The sequence below is a fragment of the Calypte anna genome, chromosome 3 (assembly GCF_003957555.1).
Source record: "Calypte anna isolate BGI_N300 chromosome 3, bCalAnn1_v1.p, whole genome shotgun sequence".
Lineage (NCBI taxonomy): Eukaryota > Metazoa > Chordata > Aves > Apodiformes > Trochilidae > Calypte > Calypte anna.
In genome coordinates this window covers 86,062,127-86,087,461 of record NC_044246.1, presented here as the reverse complement: position 1 = coordinate 86,087,461, position 25,335 = coordinate 86,062,127, and the positions used below count along the sequence as shown (strand labels likewise).

Below are 25,335 nucleotides of genomic sequence, written 5' to 3'. Positions count from 1 at the left end.
AGTGCAAATGACACCAAGTTGGGTGGGAATGTTCATCTGACTGAGGGTAGTAAAGCTGTGCAAAGAGATCTGGACAGGATGGATCAGTGGGCTGAGGCCAATAAGATGAGGTTTAACAAGGCCAAGCGCCCGATCCTGCATTTTGGCCACAATAACCACATGCAATTTTACAGACTTGGGGGAGGAGTGGCTAGAAAGCTGCCAACCAGAAAAGGACCTGGGGGTGGTAGTGGATAGGCAGCTGGATATGAGCCAGCAGTGTGCTCATGTGGCCAGGAAAGCCAACAGGATCATGGCTTGTATCAGCAATAGTGTGGCCAGCAGGAGCAGGGAAGGGATTGTGCCACTGTACTCGAGTACTGTGTTCAGCTCTGGGTCCCTCGCTGCAAAAAAGAGATGGAGTTGTTGGAGCGTGTCCAAAGAAGGACATTGAAGCTGGTGAAGGGTCAAGAAAACAAGTCCTTTGAGGGGAGGATGAGGGAATTGTGAATGTTTAGTTCAAAGAGGAGGAGGCTGAGAGGAGACGTTATTGCTCTACAACTATCTGAAAGGAGGTCGTAGTGAGGTGGTTGTCAGTGTCCCATGTAAATAATGATAGGACTATAGGAAACGTCCTGAAGTTGCACCAGAGGAGGTTTAGACTAGACTGAAAATTTCTTTACCAAGGAAGTAGTCAGGTGCTGGAACAGGCTGCTCAGGGAGGTGGTGGAGTCACCATCCCTGGAAGTATTTAACAATTGTGTAGATGAGACACTTGAGGACATGCTATAGTGATATATATTTTTTCCTTATTTTATGTGGTGGGGACAGATGTTGACAGTTGGATGTGGTGATTTTGGAGGTCTTTTCCAATCATACAATAAAATTAAAAATGAAACACACCCAAAAAACCTGAAGCTGTTCTAGTCGATGCATGCTAGATTCCCCTTAAGCTCCTTGTTTCCCTTTTTTTCAAAGAAAACTATCCATAGCATCTTGCTAAAGGTTGTCTGTCTTGGTTTTGTTATTTTAATAATGCTATGAAGAGTCTTTGGTTAAAGTCCTACTGATTTTATGAAAAAAAAAGGAGGGGAAAAAAAAAGAGAATCTATGGTGTATGTTATGTGCTTGTCTCTCATGGATGAACAGGGCAAAGGCCTGCATTTTACTAAGAGCTATTTTCATATATACTTAGGGCTCTGTCACTCAGAAGGTAGCACTTTTTCTACCGACAGGAACTCATGACAGGGTGTAATACTTTTATAACATTAAATCAAGTTTTAAGATTTCAAGACTGAGTCATCTGAGTTGGAGAGTGAAAATGCAATCTGCAGTGCCATCTGCTGGATTTTTAATTTAGTAAAAAAATAGACTTACAGTACACTGAGAAATCATTTAAAATGTAACTGCAGAAAGTTGACCCAAATCTTTGTCATTTTTAGAAAATCTGTGCAGGCAGAACATACATAGACAAATGCATATTTTTTTCATTTTTTAATTTGGCAGGCATATGTGCAAATATTTCAGATAGGTAAACACTATAGGAATTTTAAAGTTAACCATCAAAAAAGCAGTAACATGGTCTATTTATAAGACACTAAATTCCTCGTTTGTAGTTGTAATATGTGATTAGTGGAAATGATTGCAGTAGTATAAATACACTTCTTGGGCCAGCTCAAAAACCCCAACAAAATAAATAATTTCTGTGTGATTTGATACAGCACCTTCTGATCAGTCCATGTTATAGATTACCTTGATATCCGTTGTCCTCCTAGTGCTATCAGTGAGATATCTGAAAAATTGATGTGTGTAAGATGCCTACAACAGGAATGTCCTCAAGTGCTTAGAGTTTTTGGGAAGTACATCAAGACATGAGTAAAGATTTGCAGAATTTCTCAGCAGTATTTATTTTTGCTAGTTTACACTGTCAATGTAAATACTGCAGATTTGTATAAAAATGTGTTACCTACATGACATGCAGATTAAGAATTTTTTGGTGTGTAATGCCTTTGAAGAAGAAAGGGTAGAGGAACCCACGATGTTTTCTTGGGGAAAAAACCTGGAAACCTCAAGATATGTTGTACTATCCTACTGTAAAAGTGAATAGTTTGTCTTTCAGTGTATGCATAAAAACTGTGTGTTGGTTTTTGTCTTGCACTACTGGTGGTGGTGCCAACATCTCACGGACGTGTGGTGTAGAACTGAGGCTGATGGGTGAGTCCAGAAATGGAGTCATAGGCATGGTGCTGTGCTGTGCCTCTCCAAGAGGCTCAGTCTCTTCCAGCATGTTAGAAACAGAAGTTTTTTTCTTTAATTATGTGAGGTTTGATGTGCCCCAAGATTAAGCCATTGTATGATCTTTTTTTGATCACACAGCTATGTGCTGTGCCATCTGTGTGAATGGGAAATAGGAGGTACCCTCACCAGCAGAGCCAGCTTAAGCAGGACAACTCATCAAGAGGGGTGTGAGGTCTGCTCTAGTGAAGTATGGCAATAAAATTGTTGGAGGAAGTTTACCCTTCATTATAGACTTCTCTTTGCTGTTTACTAAAATATACTGTTGGATTTGTAGGTATTTTTTGTATTGTTTATGTAGAGGATAATGGTTTTAAAAATTATGCATGGAGAGGTCTTTTCTGACTGGTAAGTTCTACACAGTAAAAGGTGGAGCAGTGCTGAAACCATGGACCATCAGGGGCTGTTGTTGGTGAACAGAATGGTTATAAAGATGCAAACATTTCTGTGTTTCTAGCAAAGGAAACCCATAAATGTTACCCAGTGGTGCTCTGGAAGTACGCAAAGTTTTATTACATTGAGGCAATATGTTAAAGGTAGATCCATTCAGCAAGAAATGTGTCTAGAATGATGCAGAAAAAAATTAAGGGACTTGTAGTTCAGCAGTATCAAAATTTAATTAAAAAATACCAATTTTATAATATTAAATATGTAAAACATGTAAATATGTAAACATATGATAATTTTCATGTTTTCTTACATCTACACCTGGAGGGATGTTTTTCTAATGAATTTAAATTCTGTATCTAACAGTTCTTACTTATTTTCTTATGCAACAGTTGCTGATAGATTTTGTAGATTAAAGGATCAGATCTTAAGGAGCAGATTTTCTTTCGGGTGGGATCAAAGATTTGCAGCTTCAAGTCAAATGACATTTAAACTGAGTAACAAGAATTTCCATTAACTCATGTGTACTGTCTTCTGAAGTTATTACCACAAAACCCCTCCCCAAACAAATACAACCCACAAACAAAAAAAGACCCAAGCAAAGAGCAAAAAGGTCTAACAAAATAATATTATTGGAAGATACTGTTTACAGTTAAGATATTTTTTTCTTGTAAAATATATGATCAATGAAATCTGTTAGATTTCAATAGATACCAATTTCAAACTTGAACACTGTTTTCTTAATAAGAACATTTGGTAGTTTTTTTCTGGTTAACTTTTAAAAGCTAATACTGAATTTTACTGTATTTGCTATTGTGTTCCTATAAAGCACATCTGGAAGGTGATTTTAGAAATGATTTATTACTGAGTAGTAAATAATATCAATCAATTTGATTTCATACTTGTGTCTTGATATGCAAGGAGACTGTAATAAGAGGGCCCTTGCAGTGCACTGCTCCCTCTGTCCACCATCTGCCTGCTGTCCTTCTCACTTTCTATCAAAAGGAGGAAGGAAAAGAAACTTTCTATGAAAGTTCTTCAATTTGATATGTGCATGTCCAGTGTTAAGTCTTGGAATAATTTCCTCTATTTTTTTTGGTTGGATTTTTTTTTTTGTTTCTGGTTTTTGTTTTTGTGGGGTTTTTGTTTTGGTTTTTTTTTTTTTTTTTGGTTGGTTGGTTTGGGGTTTGGTGGTTTTGGTGGTTTATTTTTTGTTTTGATTTTTTTGTTTGGTTGTGTGGTTTTTTGTTTTGTTCTATTCTCCCCTTAATCTTTGGCGGCTGTGTGGGTGAGGAAGCCTCCCCTTTTTGACATGAAGAAACGTGCTGTGGATATATATGTATTCCTTTTACATATTTAGCCTGGTATTTCTTTCTGTTTTCTGTTTCAGGGGACTGAATTTGTATTTTCCCCAGTGGTCCCCCAAGCCATCATATCATATGCTGGTATTAAATTTTTAACCTAACATTTAGGTGCTTGCCTACATGAAGAAGCTTCGCTACATGAAAGAATTTTTAATAGACTTTAATTTTCGTTGTATCCGGTAAAAATGTGCTCTATAGTCTGAAAGTTAAGAAGCAAACTTGAAAAATATCCATCTGTACTTTAGTTCCCATTCTAGAGAATATTCAATATACTTTTGTATGAGTTGAATAAAACTTCTATATGAGGTAAAACTGTTGGGAGGGATTTCCTGCCATCATTATATAATAGTCAGAGATAGGGATATTGTTGTCCATCAAAAATGTGGGAAAGGTTGTTAAAACCTTGCAAAAGAAGTGATTGAACCAGATCTGACATAGGCTGGATAAGATTTTTTTCTGCACTGTGTGTTTTGAAGCCATTTTCTCCAATTTAATTCCTTCTACACCTAAAATATAAAGATTTGTCCAGTAATGCAGAGTATGGCATGCAAGACAAGCACTTGGTTTTGAAACCCTCATGGTACTAAGGGTCTTACACTGATGCAGAAAATAATAATCTATAAATAAGTGCTACATATTTATCAATAAGTAAAATCTCTCACTTAAGATTTGCTTAGTTGCTAGTACATTCATCTGTCTCTTGGTGCATACAAAAGGCCAAATCATCCATATTAATACACTTTAAGCATATTTGTATGAGAACCCAAAAAAATCAGATGTAGACTGTCTAATGGAAAACAGAAAGAGGTGCAGCCCATGCTGTTATCTTTGCTTTCTACATCAATAAGGAGACAGAGCTTTAAGTCTTGCTGTAGTGGAGAACTGACTTTAGTTTCCATGGTTCTATTATTTTTATAGAATATTTCATGTAATAAGACTTGTAATTAGCTGCAGCCCTCGCATTATATAACTGCATTTCTTTAAGCTGTTACTCTACAAATTCCTGGATGCCTTCAGTTGTTTTTATGCATAGTAAGTGAGCAGCTGTGTAAAGTAGATTAAACAATATGTGTAATCCAACACTGTGGCCAGAAGTATTATGTTTCTTCAGTATTTTGCCTAAATCTTTTGATGCTTTTTCTCATCTTACTCATTACTACAGAAGTTTTTCAAGCAGATTAATAGAAATAAATGTAAAAAGACCCCTTTGCCCCTTCTGCTAAGTTTTTCATTACCATAAAGCATAATGTATCGAGTTTGTAGTGAAGGAGAATAAATTATCTGACTTCCTAGATTTTGCTGTTGCTGCATCTTCACTAGAACGTGTCTGTATGAAGTCACTGTTTATAGTGTAGGATTTTGTTGATTTACATACTTAAAAGCACTGATATTCCTGTTGAAATGGAAGATGTGTATTTTACCACAAGTCCTGTTAGCTAAGTTGAATTATCATTATGTAGGCTTGAATATCAACTTGAAGTAAAAATATCCACTTTACCAAAACAGTTTTTCATACAAATAGCACTTATTTCTTAGATGTTAAAAGTCAAAACAAGTTCACATAGCTCACACACACACAAAAATAACATAGAAACACAATTGTCTCACTAGAAATATATTGGTTAAATGGTGTCTCAATGCTCATTAAAGTGATTAAGTAGCTCAGAGCAGGTGTAGATGAAGGGTATTGTAAAGATCTCTAAGGAAAACACACACCTGCTGTTAAAATTTATTCAACTCAAGTTTCCCTATTTGTGTTAATCATCTAGTTAGCTTTTCATGATTTTTTTTGTTTGTTTTAGCCATTGAGATGTAGATTTGAAGCAACAAGTGGAAAAAAGGATGAAGAACTTGTAGGTTCCATGTGGCGTGGTGAAAACACTGAGTTGTTACATGTGCCCCTCTGGACTCTCCCCCTTAGGCTGTCTGAGGTCTTTGCTCAAGTTCATGAAAACAGAGATCAGGAGTTGCAGTACAGGCTTGGTGCACCTACAGAAATTTCTTTTTTACATGATTTGATGAATAGTAAGATGTTTAACAGCTGAAATATGATCCTGTTAATTAAGTTTAAGAGTGGGGTGTCAAGTGACAGCAGAGCACATTGCTGCAAAAAGTGATGATCCAGCTGTCCAGTGGTCCTTTTCATTTCTGACGTCAGGAGCTTTTCTCCTCCCTTCTTCCCAGATCCCCAGTACCTACACAGAGTGGAGTGAATAGGAAACTGATGGGAAAATTGATGAACAGGAAAATTGGTGAATAGGAAAATGATGGGAATTTTTTTTTTTTTTTTTTTTTTTTTTTTTTTTTTTTTGTAGAAATAGTTTTCTGTTGATTCAGTTTCATGGGTTAGCTCACTGAGGTATTATCATAACAAGAAAGTTTTATCAGTAAATATTTAATTAGTATTGTTGCTAACTTGCAGAAGAGGAAGTGAATGCTAGAGGGCTGAGTGCTCTCCCCTGCTCTCAGAAGTTCTGTCTTTTGGTAGCAGAACACTCAGCCAGTTGGTGGTCACAATATCAGGCTGCCTATTATATGGGGCAGCTTGAAGAAAAGCTCTACTTTGAACAGAAATCTTAGGAAGCTTGTATACCTGCTAATATGCACACATATAATATATACACACTACAGCTAAGCTGGAAGAAACATCTCTAATGAGGAACTGCAAACCTTACGTAGTGTCTCATGCTTAACAACAGGGATTACTATAGATTGTTAATATACAGATTTGACATAGAAAATTGTTTTGAGATTCTTGCAAGGTTAATGTGGTTGTAGAGTATTTGTTTGAATCTTTAAATTACCTGTTCTAGTAATTTAGATTTTGAAAAGAGAATTGTGACTCTGAATATGAGGTTATAATTTTTATTATGTTTTAATTAATTTGTACTGCGTGTAATGATTAGGAGCAACGCAGGTTTGGTCAGGCAATTATATTTGTGCTTTTATTCTGCACATGGTAGATTGTTCTGTTGAAGGCTGTGCAGTTTTTGCTGTATTTTTACAATTGGATCAATTTCTGGTCAAGTGAAATTATTTGCTCATGAGCTTTGAAAAAAATGTAATAGAAATATGGCTGTTATTTTTTTCCTTTATATTCTCCTATACAATCTTCCATGTGCAGTGTGTATTTTGTATGGGGTGCACTTATTATTGTGAACATACCAAGAATAGTAGGTGGAGTTCTAAACTGAAAGAGATACACAATAGCAGTAGTATTTCCTCCTATTCTTGCTATATAAACTTTTTTCTCATCTATGCAGGAGGTTGCATCAACAATTTGAAAGCTATAAAGAGCAAGTAAGAAAGATAGGGGAAGAAGCCCGACGTTACCAGGGAGAGCACAAGGATGATGCTCCAACATGTGGAATCTGTCATAAAACAAAGTTTGCAGATGGTTGTGGCCATTTATGCTCTTATTGCCGGACCAAGTTTTGTGCTCGATGTGGAGGTCGTGTCTCTCTGCGCTCAAACAATGTAAGTGTTCTGATGTGTGCTCTTCAGAAAAAAACCTCCTTGACATTCTCACACTGCAGGTTGTTCACCTTAAGTTTGGCATTTCACACTTCATTTTATCTAAGTGTTTCACTCATCCCTTTGTTTTGAGGGGTGTATAAAGGAGGATAATGTATTTAGTGATTGTGGAGATACTTAAGATTCACAGAATTAATGAAAAAAAAAAACAACATAGTGTATAGCTCTACTGAATGGTGGCTTGCTTTTCATAGAAGAAGAAACCCTTTATCTGGGGTACAATTTCATGCTGATAATTTTTTATTCAACTCTCATTGCATTATAGATGTTTTTTTTAACTTTTTGTCTCCTTAAATACATTTAAGATTTCTCTTCCATAAAGTTTTTTTTTGTTGTTCAAACAAGGCCTCATCTACTTTTACCACAGTGAGAGTGTTAGGTCAATTTATTTTAAATTCATTTTAGAAGTAAAACTGTAGATTAATCTGGATTAGTTGTCCTACTTTCAGCCAGGTAAGATAAATCTCTCTCTGATCTGCATGCAGTTAGTTGCAGTAGCTCTCTGTAAATCTGAAGGGGATCTGAGAATATCCTCAGTTCAGTCAGCCCCTTACAAGGAACTGACTACTCTCTTGTACAAGAGTTATGGATCTGTATGTGTAAAACCATTCTCTAAGGATTATTTTTGGCTGACCATCTAGGACTGTAGTATTTTATGAAACATTTTACCAATATCCTTTAATATGTGAATAGTTTTGTTTGCTTTCATGAGATGAGAACTTTCTTATGTGGCTTTAAGCTTCCAGGCTTTTGTAGGGGAATTTGTATCAATACAAAGTGATTTAAAAGTGGTCACAAATTTTACAGCAGATAATCATGTTCACAATGAAAATAATTTATGGCCTTTAACTTCATTTGAGTTAAATATCAACTGAATAGGGCTTCTGAAATTTCATGTAAGCAAAAAAAAACCCCAGAAAATATGCATATAATCTTTATTTTGGAAGTTTTATATAGCCCTGATGTACTTTTGATCCCATTAAGCTGAATTTACAATGTCAAAAAAATTAGGTAGGTTCATTGAATTTTTTTTCCCATACATTCCTGTTTTAATACAAGTGCATGCATTACATTGCATCACCTGCAGGTGGTGACACTGGAGTAAGTCTATGAAAATGCAGTTCACTTTGATATGATACATTATACTAGAGTGCATATGATAGAACTCATCCTTACACAGAAAAATATACCTGAATATATTTTAATTAATTTTTATGCATTATTTCAAGTCCAAATGGAAAAATGTCAATTCACTGGTAACTTGCCTTCTGTTTGTTATATCATTTATGCTTCTGTGGGTTAGAGTGGGGAGATATGTTTTCTGCATTTGCAGTAATGTAATCTTTTTATTTAAAGCTCTTTTTAAATTTCTGATGCTTTATGTTTTTATCTCTTTGTAGACAGTTAATAGAATTGCATTTCTTTGAAATCTGTCTATTAATACTTGCCTATTTTATTCTTTTTCTCTTCTTTTTTTTCCTTTTCTCTTTTTATTCTGCTTCCTCGGATGCTTTCCCAAAGGAGGACAAAGTGGTTAGAATCCATGCTTTTTCTCATTTATTATTATAATGTTGCTAGCTAACTGGGAAACATATTCAAGTACAAAACTGAATTGAAAATTTATTATCATCCAAAGGGGAGGGGGGAAGAACAGGAATCCTAACACTCAGACCATGCACATCCCTTAGCTGAACATCCACTTCAAAGATAGCCCAGCAAGGAAACCTAAGACTGTTGTCAAAATTAAGACAATAAAAAAGAATATTAAGAAGTGAGAATTATTAATAGGCAAAAGAGCAGAGAAGGGAATAAATGTAATAAAACTTTATTTCATAAAAATGTCTTTGGTTAGCAATTTGGCATTGCATGCAAGGCCCTCCCATCTGCTTCAAGGAATCTAATCTGATATTTTAATTGTAATATTATATTGATTTACATGGTTTGCTGTGTTTCACTTCTGGCTGAGGCAGAAATTCAGGGAATTCTTGTGAAATAAGCTTTTTTTTTATTGATACTTGGAATAATTTGCATAGGCAAAGCGTAACATCTTAAAACTGGATGTAAGTATAGATGTAAGATGGAGTGAATCCCTTGTGAATGCTTAGTTACCTGCAAAACTTTTGGGATCAAGTGTTTGGATATTCACCACTAATGCCTGTGCCTTCTCTGGAGTAGGCAAGGGCAGTTCCCTGGTCACCTCTGCACCCTGTGCACAGGGGATGGGCTGTCAGTACTCGAGCAGATCAGTGCATGCCCACTCACCAGCTCTTTGCAGGAAGGTGGTATTTCAGATTTTAACTTGGAGAATTAGGGAATGGGAATTAGCCAGTGGCACTGGCACTTCATCTGAAGTGAAAGCAAACTCATTACACCCTAGTGTAGTTTTTCAGGTGTGGATGATGGAGCTCTGCTTTCATTATGAAGTGGGGATATGCCTCAACTTACATCATAGCAGAGCTGTGACCTGCACTGTAGTAGTGTGCAACACCCAGGGTAAATTAATCACACCTACATATTGCAATAGTCTTTTACTATGGTGGTTGTATTGTGAGATCACAGTTATTTTTTAATAGCTGTGACATATAACTTGCTATGGTGTCATTGCACTGTATTCTGTGTGGTACTTGTCCCAAAGTGCTGAAATAATCCATGACTTCCAGGTCTTTTCTGTTCTGTTAATCTAAAGCAGTTAGGACAGAATGAGGGGAGTTTCATCTTGACACTGATATGTTACTAAAACAATGCATCAGTGATGTTTACACTGGAGTATAGTAAAAGGTTCGTGCACTTGCCAGAGTCTTCTTTTGGGGCCAGGAACTGCAATGCTCTTAAAGTGCTGAGAAGTGATACCTAGGCACAATTTAACCACCTAGGTATAAAATGCAGTCCAGGTGAGCTTCATCTGCTTATCTGCTTGAGACATCCTTAAACTTCAGCTTGGAACAAAAGCTTGCTACGTTACCAAAATTATGTTGGTAGTAGAGATGGTGTCTTTGAGGTGACAGCTTAGGTCTTCATCTTTGAATAATGTCATTTGGGATCCAGAGAACAGACACCACAGACCCTCTGAAGATGTGTGCTGAAGACACACCTGACTCATTTGGATCATCCTAAGATCAGTGAAATATGTTCTTGTTGTTTGCAATTGCAGCCTAGGTTTAGGTTTTGCTGTCTTTGAACTCTAAGTTTCCACATGCCAAGAAATTGCCGTAAGAATAAAACTGAAAATATTCTTTTTACTGTGGTGAAGCTCAGCCACATCTCTTTAACAGCTGACAAGTTACAGGAGTCAGCAGGAGGGGATCCAATACTTATTCCTGATTGCGTGAGGAACATGAGGAACTTTTTATAAAGTACAATTGATTTCACAGTGCCTGTCTCTGAAAGCTAGTGGAATATATGGAATGAATATGACTACACACCAAGGAAATTGTCTTTTATAAGCAGAATTAGTGTAAAACTTAACATAAAGCAGCACCAGAAGACTATTTTAAAATTATTTTCAGTGGCTCAATGCTCCTGACTAATCTACATACAAGGAGAGACCCCTTTTTATCTGGTGAATTTAATGTTGGTAAAAACTTCAAGAATATATTTAGATAGGCCTTCTTTATTCCAGATTAATTTTTACCACAATAAATTAATATTAAAACCATTACACCCGGTTCCATTAAGCTAGGAGTACATCAGCTGGAAAAGACAGTGACATGTGAATTACCAAAATGCCAGGCCAAGAAAAAGTCAAACCTGATCCCAGACTCAGGATTCCTGCAGAGCTGGAGAATTAAATGATCATGAGTGGTATGAGAATATTGGGGATGTTGGATACTGTACATTACCCATCTTTGATAAATACAAACTATGAAAGGCACAAAGTCTGTCATACATAGGATGAGCAAAGAAAGGGAGAGTTCATAATATAAGAAAAGAGTGACAAAACCCAGAGAAATTATAATTGATAGAGCAAAAGCAGCATTTAAATGGGAGGACACTGAATATATAAGACTGAGCAGAATGGACTGAGTACAGCCTTGAGGAGGATTTGGGGGTGTTGGTTGGTGAGGAGCTCAGCATGAGTTGACAGTGTGCATTTGCACCCAGCAAGCCAGCTGTATCCTGGGCTACATCAGGAGTGGTCAGCTGGCCAAGGGAGGTGATTCTTCCTCTCTCTTCTGCTCTTGTGAGACCCTGCATGTAGTACTGTGTCCAGCTTTGTTGTCCCCAGCACAGGAAGGACATTTAGCTCCTAGAGCAAGTCCAGAGGAGGGTGATGAGGATGATTAAAGGGCCTTCTATGAAGGCTGAGAGAGTTGGGGTTGTCCAGTCTGGAGAAGAGAAAGCTCCTGAGAGACCATATATCAGTACCTGAATGAGGCCTACAGGAAATCTGGGGAGGGACTTTCTACAAGGGCATGTAGTGATAGGATGATGAGGAATGATTTCCAACTGAAAGAGTGTAGGTTTAATTAGATATTAGGAAGAAATTTTTAAGTGTGAGGTGGTAGGACACTGTGACACATTGCCCATAGGAACTGTGGCTGCCCCCTCCCTGGAAGTGTTGAAGGCCAGGTTGGATGGGGCCTTGAGCAATCTGGTGTAGTGGGAGGTGTCCATGCCTATGCAAGAGAGTTGGAAATAGATAATCTTTAAGGTCGTCTCTAACCCAAACCATTCTGTGATTATTCTATGAAAAGGAGATAAGTTTAGTGTATAAAAGTAGTCTTGACTGAGTTTCTTTGAATCAAAATTAAAATAGTTTGTGAGGTGATATGAGTGTATTGACTGACATGAAATCTGCATGACATCGGCAGAATTAGGTGGAAGATCCACCTTCCAGATGAAGCCGTATGTTTCTCTTTAGCAGTCGTTCTACAGGTTCCATTAGGATTACAATTAAAAAAAAATTAAAGTGAAAAGAATTGGTTGTAAGTGGTTAGAAATATTTTTGTCACCATTTTCCTGTGTTTTCCAGGAATTTTAGTTGTGCAGAATAGAGTGGTTTGCTTGCTCATTTTTCTGTTTACCTACATGAAGAATTACAAGGAGAAAATCAGTATGTAAAATAAATTATAGATAAATGAGAATTTATCTAACCAAACTTAGTAGTATGTACCTGAGGAAAATAACATTGTTTATCAATGCTGAAATACTAGAGATTCACATTTATGGTCTAGATTTCACCAAAAGAAATTTAATTTTAGTATAATGTCAGTAATTCTTTCTTGGAAAGAAAGACAACTTGGAAACATTTCCCTGGTTGTATGTCAGGTGCTTTTACAGGGTGTTTGTCATTTAGTTGGTTTTAATTATACTTAAAATTTGCTTACATAATGTCTTGCTAATTTAAGGCTTAACAGCTTGAGAACATATGCCATTTAATTCAGCTGTGTACCAATGGGTTTAACAGAAGTTGTTAATATTGTCAGAACAAAATGTCTGGATTGTCATGCCTTTCACAGTCTTATATCAAATTGTCTGTTAAAAGGTTAATTTATGTAGCTTCTGACTAATACAGCTAGCTGTAGAACAAAAAAAAAAAAAACCAAAAACCAGAAGGAGGTGATATGACATAGCAAATTGCAAAGTGATAGCAGATAAATTTTGTCTGTGTAGAATTCAGTGTAATTGGTTTCCTAAAAAATTTGGGGTCTGTAAGCATCATGGAAGAAGCACTGCTTTTCAGTAACCATCCCCTAGATCTGCTGCTTCCAGCAGATAAAAGGGAAAAAAAAAAAAGGAAGTCCAGCAACTGAGGAATTTTATTTCAAGTAAGATGTTTGCTCTCCTTTCTGGAAAGTTAGTTCACTGTCAAATCTGCCAAATTTTTTAATATAATCCTTTAAATTAGAGTGTTCTTCACCAAGTTTGCTTAAGTGACTACTTGCTTATGCTCCTTGGTTTATCCAGATTTGGTTTATCCAGATTTAGTTTGTCTGTTAGCCAAACACTTAAAATGCTTATGTGTCATACAATTCTATGTTGATGACCAAGAAATATATTGCTACTTCAGCCTTCTTAACCCATGAAAAAAGGCTTCTCAGTCCTTCATGGCTTCTTTTGCTGTGATCTTGCAAGCTGGGTACCAGTATTCTGTGGAAACTCTACTTAATGTTGGAAACTCCATGTAGTATAATGGAGCTTAAATGAAAAAAAGAAACAACAAACCCACCCAAACTTTTAATCCCTTAAAGTCTTACTGCTGGACATGATGTCCTGTATTTAATCCTGTATTTGTAGTACCTTTGTTTCAAATTAACTGATTCAAGATGAAAAATACAGGAATTATTTAGATGATTTTTTTTCTTTTTTTTTTGTTAAGAAAACATAAGTAATACTTTTGTAATAATTCCTTCCATTGGAAAGAATGTGTTAAAAAAATAAATATTGATAAGATCTCAAAGGTCAATAAGGCTTTTAAAAAAGAGATATATTCCATCTCCTCTTGCCTAATCTCATGTACTAGAAGTATATATATATATATGTGTATATACTGGAGGTATATAGAGAGATATATATTTGGCATGTGTATATATAAGCATATAGTTTATTGATTGTTTGTAAGTGCATGCATATTATACATGCATGCTGATAATCTAATACAGGAAAGACAGAGCAGAAAAAAGCTTTTACGAGCCACCTTTCTGACCTTTGAAATCTATAAATCATTCAAGGCATTTAAATCAATCGAAGAATTATTATTTATATGCCCATTTATCTTGACGAAAAATGTGCTATGTCAGAGGACTTACAAACTCCCAGAAAAGGTTGGAGGGAACCTCTGAAAGTCATCTCATCCAACCACCCAGCTCAAGAGGAACTTCCTCCCCACAGCTTGGCATATCTACATCTTTTGAGTTGCATGGTGAACAGTGAAAGAGTCAGGGTCTCGTGCCATTTTTGTTACTTGCTTCCTCATTGTACCCACACACATTATAAGCTTACACAAGATCTTGCATTCTACTAGGGAACAGCTCTGTGATTTACAGCTTTGAACAAATGAATTCCAGCATTTCATGGAATCCTTCAAGTTCATCCATTTATAGTATGTAAGCACCCTTTTACTTGTGATTGTGCCATGAAAAAGATCTGTAGATAGCTGTAATAATACTGATAGGTACAATTAAATCCTTATTTTCAATAGAGATTTTCTTTAATGGGAGATTTCTCCTGGAACTGGAATCTTTCAGAAACAAATTACTGCTGACCCATTATTAACACTCTCAGTAAACACTAAGGCTTATACTTATAAAAAATATTTAAGGCTATACCATAAATGCTTGAGGCTTGAATCTCTTCCAGATGTTTTGGGGAGTAGTGCTGGTTAGGTGCTGCTAAGATATCTGTGTAGATTGTTCTGTACAATGAGCCTGATCACTGGAAATTAATTCATGTGCAATGCTTTGAAAATAGAAATTAAGCAGAAGTACCATTATTACTTTTGACAAACATGCAATTTGTATACTTGTCAGGTGGTTAATATACTTACCCAGCATTTGTTTTCTGTTAGAGGTGGCTTATAAATCAAGGAAGCATCTGTCAGAGTCCTAGGTATTCATCGTTTTGAGCTCTTCCTTGATTAAATCTATCCAAAATTCATGAATTTATATCTGAATGGAGGGCCACCTATGCCATGTGCCATTTAGTGGCAAACCAGAGGAGGTTGTTTTTTGTGTTCTGTCATCCAGAGCTTTGGTTGGAATGGAAAAAAATAATTTTGCAGTGTTAATTCAATGGGAGACTGAGTACAGTCCTGGGTAAGGCCTCTCCAGGACCATGGGGTGGAGCTGACAGGATTCCCCAGGGAGGCATCCCCACTAGTGAAATGAGGCAACCAGGTGCCACTAATTCCCAGGGAATGGCATGAGCTTGTGTTAAGCCCACCTGTGCCTAATTAGGGTGGGCCCCCACTGTGCATGAGCAGGATTAGGGGGCCAATAAAAGGTAAGGCCTGATACACAAACTCAGCTCACACTGGAACTCACAATCTCGGCATGCTTGGCTTTAGTGAAGCTTGAGTGGCGCAGCCGGCTAACACGCTGTTATACAGACAACCCAAGCAATGCTGAGGCCGTGGGTTCGAGACTCCTCAAAGCCTCACCCTGATGGCGATGAGCACTAGTGGCGCAATGAAGGTAGTGTGGTGCTGAAAGAAGCAGTTAAAGCCAAGCATGCCAGATTGTGAGTTCCAGTGTGAGCTGAGTTTGTGTATCAGGCCTTACCTTTTATTGGCCCCCTAATCCTGCTCATGCACAGTGGGGGCCTGCCCTAATCAGGCACAGGTGGGCTTAACACAAGATCATGCCACTCCCTGGGAATTAGCGGCACCTGGTTGCCTCATTTCACCACAGGCCTCAGTGTAATTAGAAAGTGAGGAAGGTACGGTCAGGCCACAGCAATAGGAAAAGACTCCAGTAGGGAATGTTGTAGAAGTCGTTCCACGGGGGCCACTGGCTGAGGGGAAAGGATTCCTTTAGAGAGATACACTGAGCAGGCAAACATTTCAAACCATCCATAATTTCATCTAATTCACCTAGAAGATATGAACTTTGGTATCTCTTCCTGTTGATAGTCTAATGAAAGCTTAGCACTGGAGAAATTTTTGGTCCTTTTTTATCTCTGATTAGTAAATGTGCAAGATACCCCCAGGGACATGCCTCGCCTTTGCATTTCCTTAGGAAGAAGTGCGTTGCTCAGTGGGTTGCCTGGGGGAACATTGTACACCAGCAGAGATGACTGCTGATGTCCAAAGGAAGAGCTGAGCCAGAGCTTTTGGGCCTATGGCAGTGCAGAATAGGTTATCATCTGAGCAATGCACCTTCAGTTTTTCCAGCAGTGGTCTGAGTCCTATATTTTGCTTGAGTTTTAATGCTAGACTGTCTCTTATTTCAAAATGCACCCAACTGAGTTATCTGTGGACATTCTTCCTTTAAAATCATCCAGTAAAGTAGATTTCCTGTAATCATGCACCATCCTAAGACTTCAGGCTTTGGCCACTGAAGTAGAATCTCTTTGTTCAGCCTCTGGCTACCTGTGTCTCTTGTGGTCCCAATAAACCCAGTGTGCTGCCAACTCCCAGGCACACAGCAATGCTCTCATTTGCACATAGGCTGAGTTTACAGCCCAGAGTGTGACCCTTACCCCAAACAGATTCTGCTCTTGATCAGTATATTTCTCCTGGAAATTTGTTCCTCTCGGCTTAAATCATTATGGCCCTTATATATGTAGGAAGTTGTCATGTAATGGGATATTTTATGTGATATGCAGGGTTTTGGACTAAATGGGACTTCCTATGTTAATTAAAATTTCCATAATTATGTACACTGCTGAGGGATGATTCTTTGGTTTTAGTAGTCACATAACAAAATTTAGACGCTCAATAGAACTAAACTTAGCAAACTGAATTCCAGGGCTATTTTGTCACCCCAGAACCAGAGAGATTTTACTTAAAAAGAGGTTTTGCTTCTAAGAGATTTTATATGATTGACAACTTATTATGCATTATGAGAAACTGACAAATAACAGAAAAAAATTCCAGAGAAGAAAGTAATTATGAGGCCTAGATGTAATCGGTGCTCTCTCTCTCTCTCTGTTTCTCTTTTTATAATAAATAACCTTAATCCTCATCCAGGATTAAAATTCAGTGTATTTTTAGCAATGCGATGTCCTAGATAAAAGATACTTCCATCAATGTTTTTATGTGTTTTATATATTTTGCATTCTGGAGCATATTGTGATTTTACTTAACAGATGGATGCTTTCATCTATATTTCTTCAGGGCTGCAATTAGTGAGGATTAGGTTTGTCAAAGATACACCTGAGACGCAGGATTCTATAGTATGTGAGTCTGAGGATGTGTGTCAAGCAAGAAAATCTACAAAGTTTCTGTAGTTTTTGTGTTTTTTTAAATTGATTTATTATATTAACATAGGGATCCATTTGCAACTTGGCCTTCCTTCTATTCCCAGAAGTATGATTATACAATGATATAAAATACCTGTTACTGGTTGTTTAAGGACTGGTAGGAGATGAAGTGAAAATCTGCACAAAATGTAATCTGCATGTCTTTGAGGAGCAGATTAAAGATAATAATTTTATAAATCCAGATTGAGGTGCAAGTTATTGAGGCTGAAGTGTAATTTCTTACTGGGCAATATGCCAGCTAAACCAGGTTAACATACAACTTTGGAATTAAATGTTACTTTCTCAGAGAGTTAGATTTGTCATTAGGTTGTCCATAAGAAGTAGAGTCTAATAGCATAACTTTTGGTGAGTTTTGGGAAAATTATTTTCTGTAAAAAGTTGAGTATTACTGAGAAATACAGATTAATTGTAGTTATGTACAGACATCTTTGGGACTCTGTAAATAGATGAACATGCACATGATGGTTGTGTTGTCATGTAGGAGGAAATTTCTCTGTTGCTGGGATCTTATTAATTGTAGCTTAACTTACATCTCTGCAACGTGTGGTAAGTGATCAGAACTCCTGTATTCTATTACTTACCAGTGCATGCATCAGCAAAGTTAATTTTTCTCTCTGTATCTTTTTCCTGTGGCCAACTAGCTCCCACAAATGAAGAGAAGGCAGCTGAAGGTCCATCTGGAAAACTGCTCACAAAACCTTTGTCAGGCTGACAAAGGATCATTTGGATGAGCCCTTTTAGCTGGAGAATAAACTGCTTTCCTACCTGACTCTACTCTTTGTGGGTGAGTTAAGGAGATCACATGCAAGTGCAACACAGCAGGGAAAGCAGCCAGGTGGAGCAGGGAATTGAAAGGATGAAGATTTCATACACTTGCTTTTCCTGTATTATTCTTGTTTTACCCTTGTGCTTTCAGCATAGATACACCCTTACTCTTTCATACCTGTGACTATCCTGACTTCAGGGGCTCTGCTTCCCTAAACAGACACCTGGATTCATATGAAATACTGCAGACTTTTGCTGAAGCTTCCAGCAGCTACCCCAGGTTACAGTGGTAATTCCCATGTCACCCTTAACATCTCCATGCTGTAACTGCTAACGTTAGGGTATTGCAGCTAGAACTGAGTGCCGGTAATGAGGCAAGTGACTCCTACTATGGATTTTCATTAGTTACAATAGCAAATCAGACACCAGCAATGGCCCGTAGACACATTTAGAAACCTATATTTACTCTTATCTTGAATGAAATTCTATACTTTCAGTCTGAATCTTTTGTGCAAACCTATGCCTTCTGTCACCTACAACCTAACAATTCAGGAAGCAGCAGATGGTTTTTTATGCTTTTGTCTCCTACATAAATTGACCCTCTTTGAAGAGGATATTATGGTCTTACGAAGTTTGTGATGTGTGGAAAGCTCTGAATACATTTTGCTATAGAGAGTTCAATTTGAAGGGTTTTTTTCTCCCCTTTAAAGACAAAACACTGAGAAGGAAATCTTGTCTGTTACTGGAAAATGTATTAATCCACAGTTCAGTTTTGGTATTTTATTTAGGATATAAATTATTAGTGTTTTAAAATTCTTTTCTTTTTTTTTTTTTTTTTTTTTTGAGTATATTTCATAGACCTATGAAAACCAATATTTTTTAATCTCTGTGGCCATGCAATTGAACACTCAAAATCTCCTGCTGATGAATGAGTTAAATTTGATTAAGAAAGGTATTAAATCCATCCAAGCTGCATGTGAAATGGATCCAGATTTTTTTTTTCTCCTTTTGAAGACTATGGGGAAAGATTGTTAAGCCTCCAAAGACCCTAGATGGGCTTCCAGTCATTTGTGAAATGGTGATGCTGTTTGTTTCAAAAGGCAAGATTTACACCAGTCAGCTCCATTGCCCTATTTTGAAGGTCTTGTTAGAGAAACTTCTGTGGTGGGCTGATCTTGTTTGGCTGCTGGATGCCTCAGCAGAGCAGAGCAGAGATTGTGCAATGGAAAGGCTCCTGGGCTGACATAAAAACAGGGAGTGCATTCACCAGTTATCCTGGGGAAGACAGCCATGCCCTGCAGGGGTTGGTTGGAGCCGTCTGGAACCAGTTGGAACTGTCCAGAACCGGCTGTGTCCAGCATGGGCCAGGCCTCCCCAGTGTCCGCACTGCCACCTCCAGGGCATCTGCATCCCCTACAGATTCCACCATTTCCCCAGCAGTGCTCATGCAGCCTGGGGGAGGCTGACATGTACAGTTTGTCCTTTTTTGTCCTCACAGGGTTTTATCTTTCCTCCTTAGCCACTTCTTTTTTGTCACTCTGACTGTCATGGGGATCAGCTCATCGTGTTCTGATTAATTACTTTGTTTTCTCTGACATTAAATATCTGGAGTTACTGTTCTCTTCAGTGAACTGACTGGATTTAATCCTTTGACTCAGTGCATGAAATATTGGCTTGTCTAACGTATAAAGCACGTAGGTTTTTTAAAATTTACTTTGGAAGGCTTACCTTTTTTGAATTTTTTCTCTCCTTTTAAAATGTAGAAGATTCTTTATACAGTCAGGGGCACACAAGTTGTCAACATCCATATTAGGTTGCTTTCATTTTTCATTTTGTTCTCAGCTTTTGATAATTTTTCTGATTACCTGCAAACTTTGACGTTGTACCATGGCAAGTTTTGAGGCAGTGCTTCTCACAGGCTTTATTTCCATTGTAAACTAGTTTATAATTAAATAATTTAAAAGACCATAATGCTGCACTTAGCATTCCCCTTTTACATTAAAATCATACAAAAGCAACATTGTATACACCAAGTGAATGAAAATTGCTTAAATTATGATCACAGCTAATGCTAAACTACTATCAACATAAAATAGCTATCTTTTTTATTATAGCTCTACAGGGATCAGATTTGGACTTTAACTGCTTTAACATTTGCTCTTAAAAGCCACTCTTTTGTAAGTGCTAACATATCAAGAATAGTTTCCTGATATTCAACACCAATATTGCTTGTAAGTTGGCTGTTTTGTCAAAATTTGTCTCAAATACTGTCCTGTTGACCCTTTCACTTTGTTAAGGGGTTCAGTTTGTTTGGCAACAGTCTGCATTTTAGTACTTTATTTCAAAGCTGTTCATAGGCAACTAAGAACTAAATTTTTTTAAAAATACTTGTGTTATAAATGTAGATACTGCAGTGTTAATGGTTGAGAAATCATATTTTCCTCTTTGATTTTATTCTTGGTTTTATTTTTTCATCTTTTTAAGTTTATAACTCACCCAGCATAACCATAATTGCTATTTCTTAGCAGTGTTTCTTACTGAATAACTGAAAGGTATGTACATACTCTGAATCTTTTTTCCTTTTTCTTTTTAATGACTGGTAGCTTTCTGGATGGCTAACTTTAGCTTCCCAGTAATTGTCTTCTCCACTTTAGATGTCACACAGTATTGTATTAAACATGTGCAAAGAACTTGTTATCCCTGTGCTTCAAGCAGCAAGGAAAGATAGTTTAAGATTTATGTAGTAGACAGTAACTTTTTGGGATGACTAAGCATAGAAAAATTCCTTGTGCTTGCAGGCTAAGTGACATGGCATAGTCTCAGCAACTAATTCAAAGAAAATGTTTATATCCCTACAAAAATATTTTGGATGCAGGATGAATAAACATATGGATTTAAAAACTGAAGAGTCATTTCTGCTTCGATTTAATTTGAAAGACAGGCATTAAAGTAATATAAAACCCTGTGATACTATAGTCTGACTGATGCAGGGTGTGATGTTCAGTGTTCACTTTTTCAGTCATATACTGCAAGAAGCAAATGCTTATAATATGGGTAGCAATATTCTTACCACCAGTGATGAGGGGAGAAAAAAAGTTTTCTAGTGGATGAACATTAAACTTCAGAATAGTTATTTGTTTCTTTAAAATATACAGGTCAATTAAAAAAAAAAGGATTTTCAAATAGATTTCAGTGCCACATGATTATTACAAAAGCTACTGGAAGTACTTTGTTTCCATTTAGAGCTTTAGTGTCTCACATACAATCTGCCACTGTTTTCTGCTTTTTACTAAAGGTTCTAGTAAGCTCATTTGTTAGGTGCCTTGCTGCAGTGCACATATATGTGTGTAGGCTTGTTAATGTCTTACTCTGATTTTGATTGAAGAGATTTAAAGCTTGCCAAAAAGCATTTTTCTTAAAAGAGAACAATAATCCTGAATCCCCAAATGCCTTCTTTCTTTTCTGAAGAAAAAACCCCCAAACCTGAAGGAAAAATCCCAAACCCAAAGAATAAAAAAACAAACTGAGGAAAGGAACTTGAGTTTCCTCTGAAGTAAGTTTTATTTGTCTGTTCATCATCTCTGTTCCAAATGCAATAACCTTTGATATGTGACAGAAAGACAAACCAGTTTTGTTGCTTTTCAAGCACAATTTCTTTCCTCTTAATTCCTGATGTTTTTCCTACTTTCTTCCTATTTCCTCTCTCTGAAATTTTCTCCACTACTGTTCACCTGATTTTGAGCCTTTCTCCCTGTTTGTCCCTGTCTTCTTGGATATTCTTTTTTCTTGGCCACCTCATCCCACAAGTCTTCCCTCTTACCCTGTATTCTTTTGCCTAGAGACAATAAAGAGCTGAAGTGGTTAAGAGAAAATTATTATAGACAACAGAGCCAGAAGAGTCTGACCTCCAGTAAGCCAGTAGTATTTAAGCTGGGATAAACTGCTGGTTTTAGCATAATCATCTAAAACTTACAGAGACAAGCAGAGTAGAACAGTGCTAACCTTATTAATATGTACTCTACTGACCTGATTAAAATATTTCAGTATAGAGTTAGAATTAATTATACACTCGAGAGAAATCCAAATGATTGATTAAGCCCATATTTAAAAACAACAGGAATTACTGAAATAAAATCTAGGAAATCTTTTATAAAACCCTGTATAAATGAGGGATTAATTGTCTTATTTGTCTATTATGGGTTTTTTTATTTAAATAACCAAAGTTGATTCTTTTGACTGCGATGATTTTGGTGGCTATATGTTATAATCTGAATTATTTTTTTTTTTAACAAGTTCCAAGATGGATTCATGAGACTATGAGAGGAATGCTACTGTGCACAGAGAGATTCTATGATTCTATGATTATCAGATGGCCTGGGCAAAATGATCTTTTCAGTTCAAAAGATGGTCAGACAGCCCAGCAAAAGGCTGCTGTATGTCAAAGCTGTTTTTTTCCAAAAGTACCATGTGATCAGAAACAATCCTGCTTCCTGAACACTTTGTGTTTAGTGTCAGTTATTTCAAATGTAGCTGAATACTGAACATTAAATGCATCCAACATTTCTATGCAGGAAGGGTGATCCAAGGTTAGGCAACAGTAGGTGGACCACATCAGCTCCAGAAGTTATTGTTATGGAAGATTACCTTCTATGAAGCAGGAAAGAAATAACAAGGTTCCCTCCTTAGTTGCTGACATGGTTCTTTTGCCTCTACATTAGGTGCAGGCATCCAGGGAGTTAGCAATTAGGAGGAATCTAGCTGGCCATTAAACTTCTTCTAGCTCCTGATACACAAAAAAACTTGCAACACATGAATCAGTTACCTGGGTAAAAAGATTGCTTGCCTCTGATAAACAGACACAAAGCACAAAGTCTTGGCCAATGTGTAAATTTAGACTGAAGTTCCCTATTTTGTACCACCATGGAGTACATATCCCTCCATTTCTTATACTAAAGGGGCAGGATATCCTGAACTGTTGCATCTTTCCCCCATACCTGTTAGTCATCATTATGCTATATGCCTCTTAACTGTTCAGAAAATACTAAGCCTTGTTAGATATTTGTGAATGTACAGGTAAGTGTAGAAGATCAGAATGATTGTCTCATCATCTAGAAAATTTCTGATCTCAATTTTTGAACCTGTTTTTGTAACAGTAGCTTCATCAGATAATGGAATATCATTACTGTTTGAATTTCCCAACTGTAATGTTCTGCACTGCTTTACATCTTCTTACCTTACTGAAACTCTTCCCCTGTGTGGTCTGCCAGTAGTATTGTAAATTCAGGACAGTAAAGCTCTGGAATTTATATTGGGGATGGTGTGTGAATTGCCTGTCAACAGTGCACTGTTTAGATTAGTTAAATTCTTACACTGGCAGAGAACTCCTACTGCATTTCCCTGCCCCGTTTTCCTGTCCCTTATCTTTTAAATCTTCCATATTCAAACTCACGGTTGTTTATCCCTTTCTCGGTCACCTTGTAGTCTTTCCTAAAAAATCTACACTTTTCCTTACCAAAAACCCATTGTTTTCCCCATTTTAGTTTTAAAAAAAAATTTAGATATCCACTCAGATTTGTTGTAGAACACTGATATTCTCTCTTCCCCTTCCTCAAATCTTCCATCCCAGATTTACTGAGATTCCTTTGTGCTCGAGCTTGGTAGCACAGATAGCACAGACTTAACCAACTTAGCCTCAGACTCTGCACCTGGAGCCAGAGGTGGGAGAATTAAGAGAAAGGACCATGGACATCCCAGAAGGTAGGATCAACAAAGATGCAATATAAAAAAACCAAAAAGTCAAAAAACTTTGTCATCCTTGCAGTAAGGGAGTAGTTGCAAATAAGCCAACTTATGTGGAATGTTGTTGTTTCTCAGGACAGCCTCATAGCTTTTTTTACAAAAAGTCATGTTGCTGATCTGTGTAAGGTGGAATGTTGCACAAAGAAAGTGGATGTTTGTTTTAAAAATAGCTTTTCTAAGCATTGAAGAAGTAGCAGTGGTTGTATCATCGTGGGAAGAATACACCTTCTGTAATAAGGACTGCTTGCATTTTCATGCATAACAAAAAATCAAACTTAAGTATTTTTAATTGTGTGAAGAAAGCTACAAACTTAAGGGTCAGTCTGGGGTATATTATGAATTGTGAATGTGGATAACATGTACAGGGAATTCTACTTGGTGCTTTTGCTCAAAACCCTTACTCATTTATACTTGATACTATATGATATTTAACATCCTCAAAGCATGAAGAGTTCTGTCTAGTTATATTTCCACCATGGTGACTTTTAATTTTTTTTAATTCTGAAAACTAAAGGATATGAAAATTGTGTGCAATCATAAATTATGAATTTTGTTCTTTCACTGAGACTATATGCTCTTGCTTGCTTAAGCAAACTTTAAAACACAAAGGATCAAACTGGTGGAGGTTTGTTATGATTCCATTTATTTAAGCTAATCTAGATTTTGTTAAGTATTGTATCTTTATGTGATATAAAAAGTATCTGTGATAGATTGATCAGGGACCATCTTTGCTCTCAGCCTGCAGGGCCAGTGGCCATCCTTGGCAGTGGTGGTGAGCCCAGGCTGTGTGTGGGGCTGCTCAGGTAGGTGCAGGAGGAAGCATACCTTTGGTGCCACATCCTCCTCACTGAATTACTTGAAAATTAGATGATTCATTTCATGTTGTAAGAGCATTTCATGATTACAGTTTCTGATTGTAAGGCTCTGACAACCTTATTCAAGGGTTTCTGTGGACTTAGGGCTGTGGGAGCTTTAAGCAGAACTCAGCATCCAGAAATCCCCAGCAAAAGAATTGGTGGGATCAGAGGGAAATTCTGGGTAGGCAGAGCTGACTGTCATCCAGCGTGATTCCCTGTGAGTGGAAAGATGACAGAAATCTTCAGAGAAGGCCTCTGTCAAGCACAGCAGAGATGACTGCTATGAGGTTATTCTGTAATATGTCAAAAAACTCCTCTTAGAGTTTTTGGGCATTTGTTTGAATTGACAGATCTGAATGTGCTGCATGTGCTCCTATGCATTCCCTGGGACGATAATTGCATCATCCATAAAAGTCTTTCTTCTAATATGATTG

The 25,335-nt window shown here is 37.1% G+C and overlaps 1 protein-coding gene across 5 annotated transcripts in view; it reads left to right on the top strand.

The window, feature by feature from the left end:
* The window catches only part of RIMS1 (regulating synaptic membrane exocytosis 1), a 306,200-nt gene that overhangs the window by 106,617 nt on the left and 174,248 nt on the right, over window positions 1-25,335 (top strand). For 2 of the 5 annotated variants that reach the window (XM_030448754.1, XM_030448755.1), the window contains exons 2-3: window positions 7,289-7,502; window positions 9,081-9,092. In XM_030448754.1, the coding sequence (XP_030304614.1) occupies window positions 7,289-7,502; window positions 9,081-9,092 (226 nt within the window). The remainder of the gene's footprint in view (window positions 1-7,288; window positions 7,503-9,080; window positions 9,093-25,335) is intronic. The other 3 variants (XM_030448757.1, XM_030448756.1, XM_008502285.2) reach the window with 2 other exon arrangements.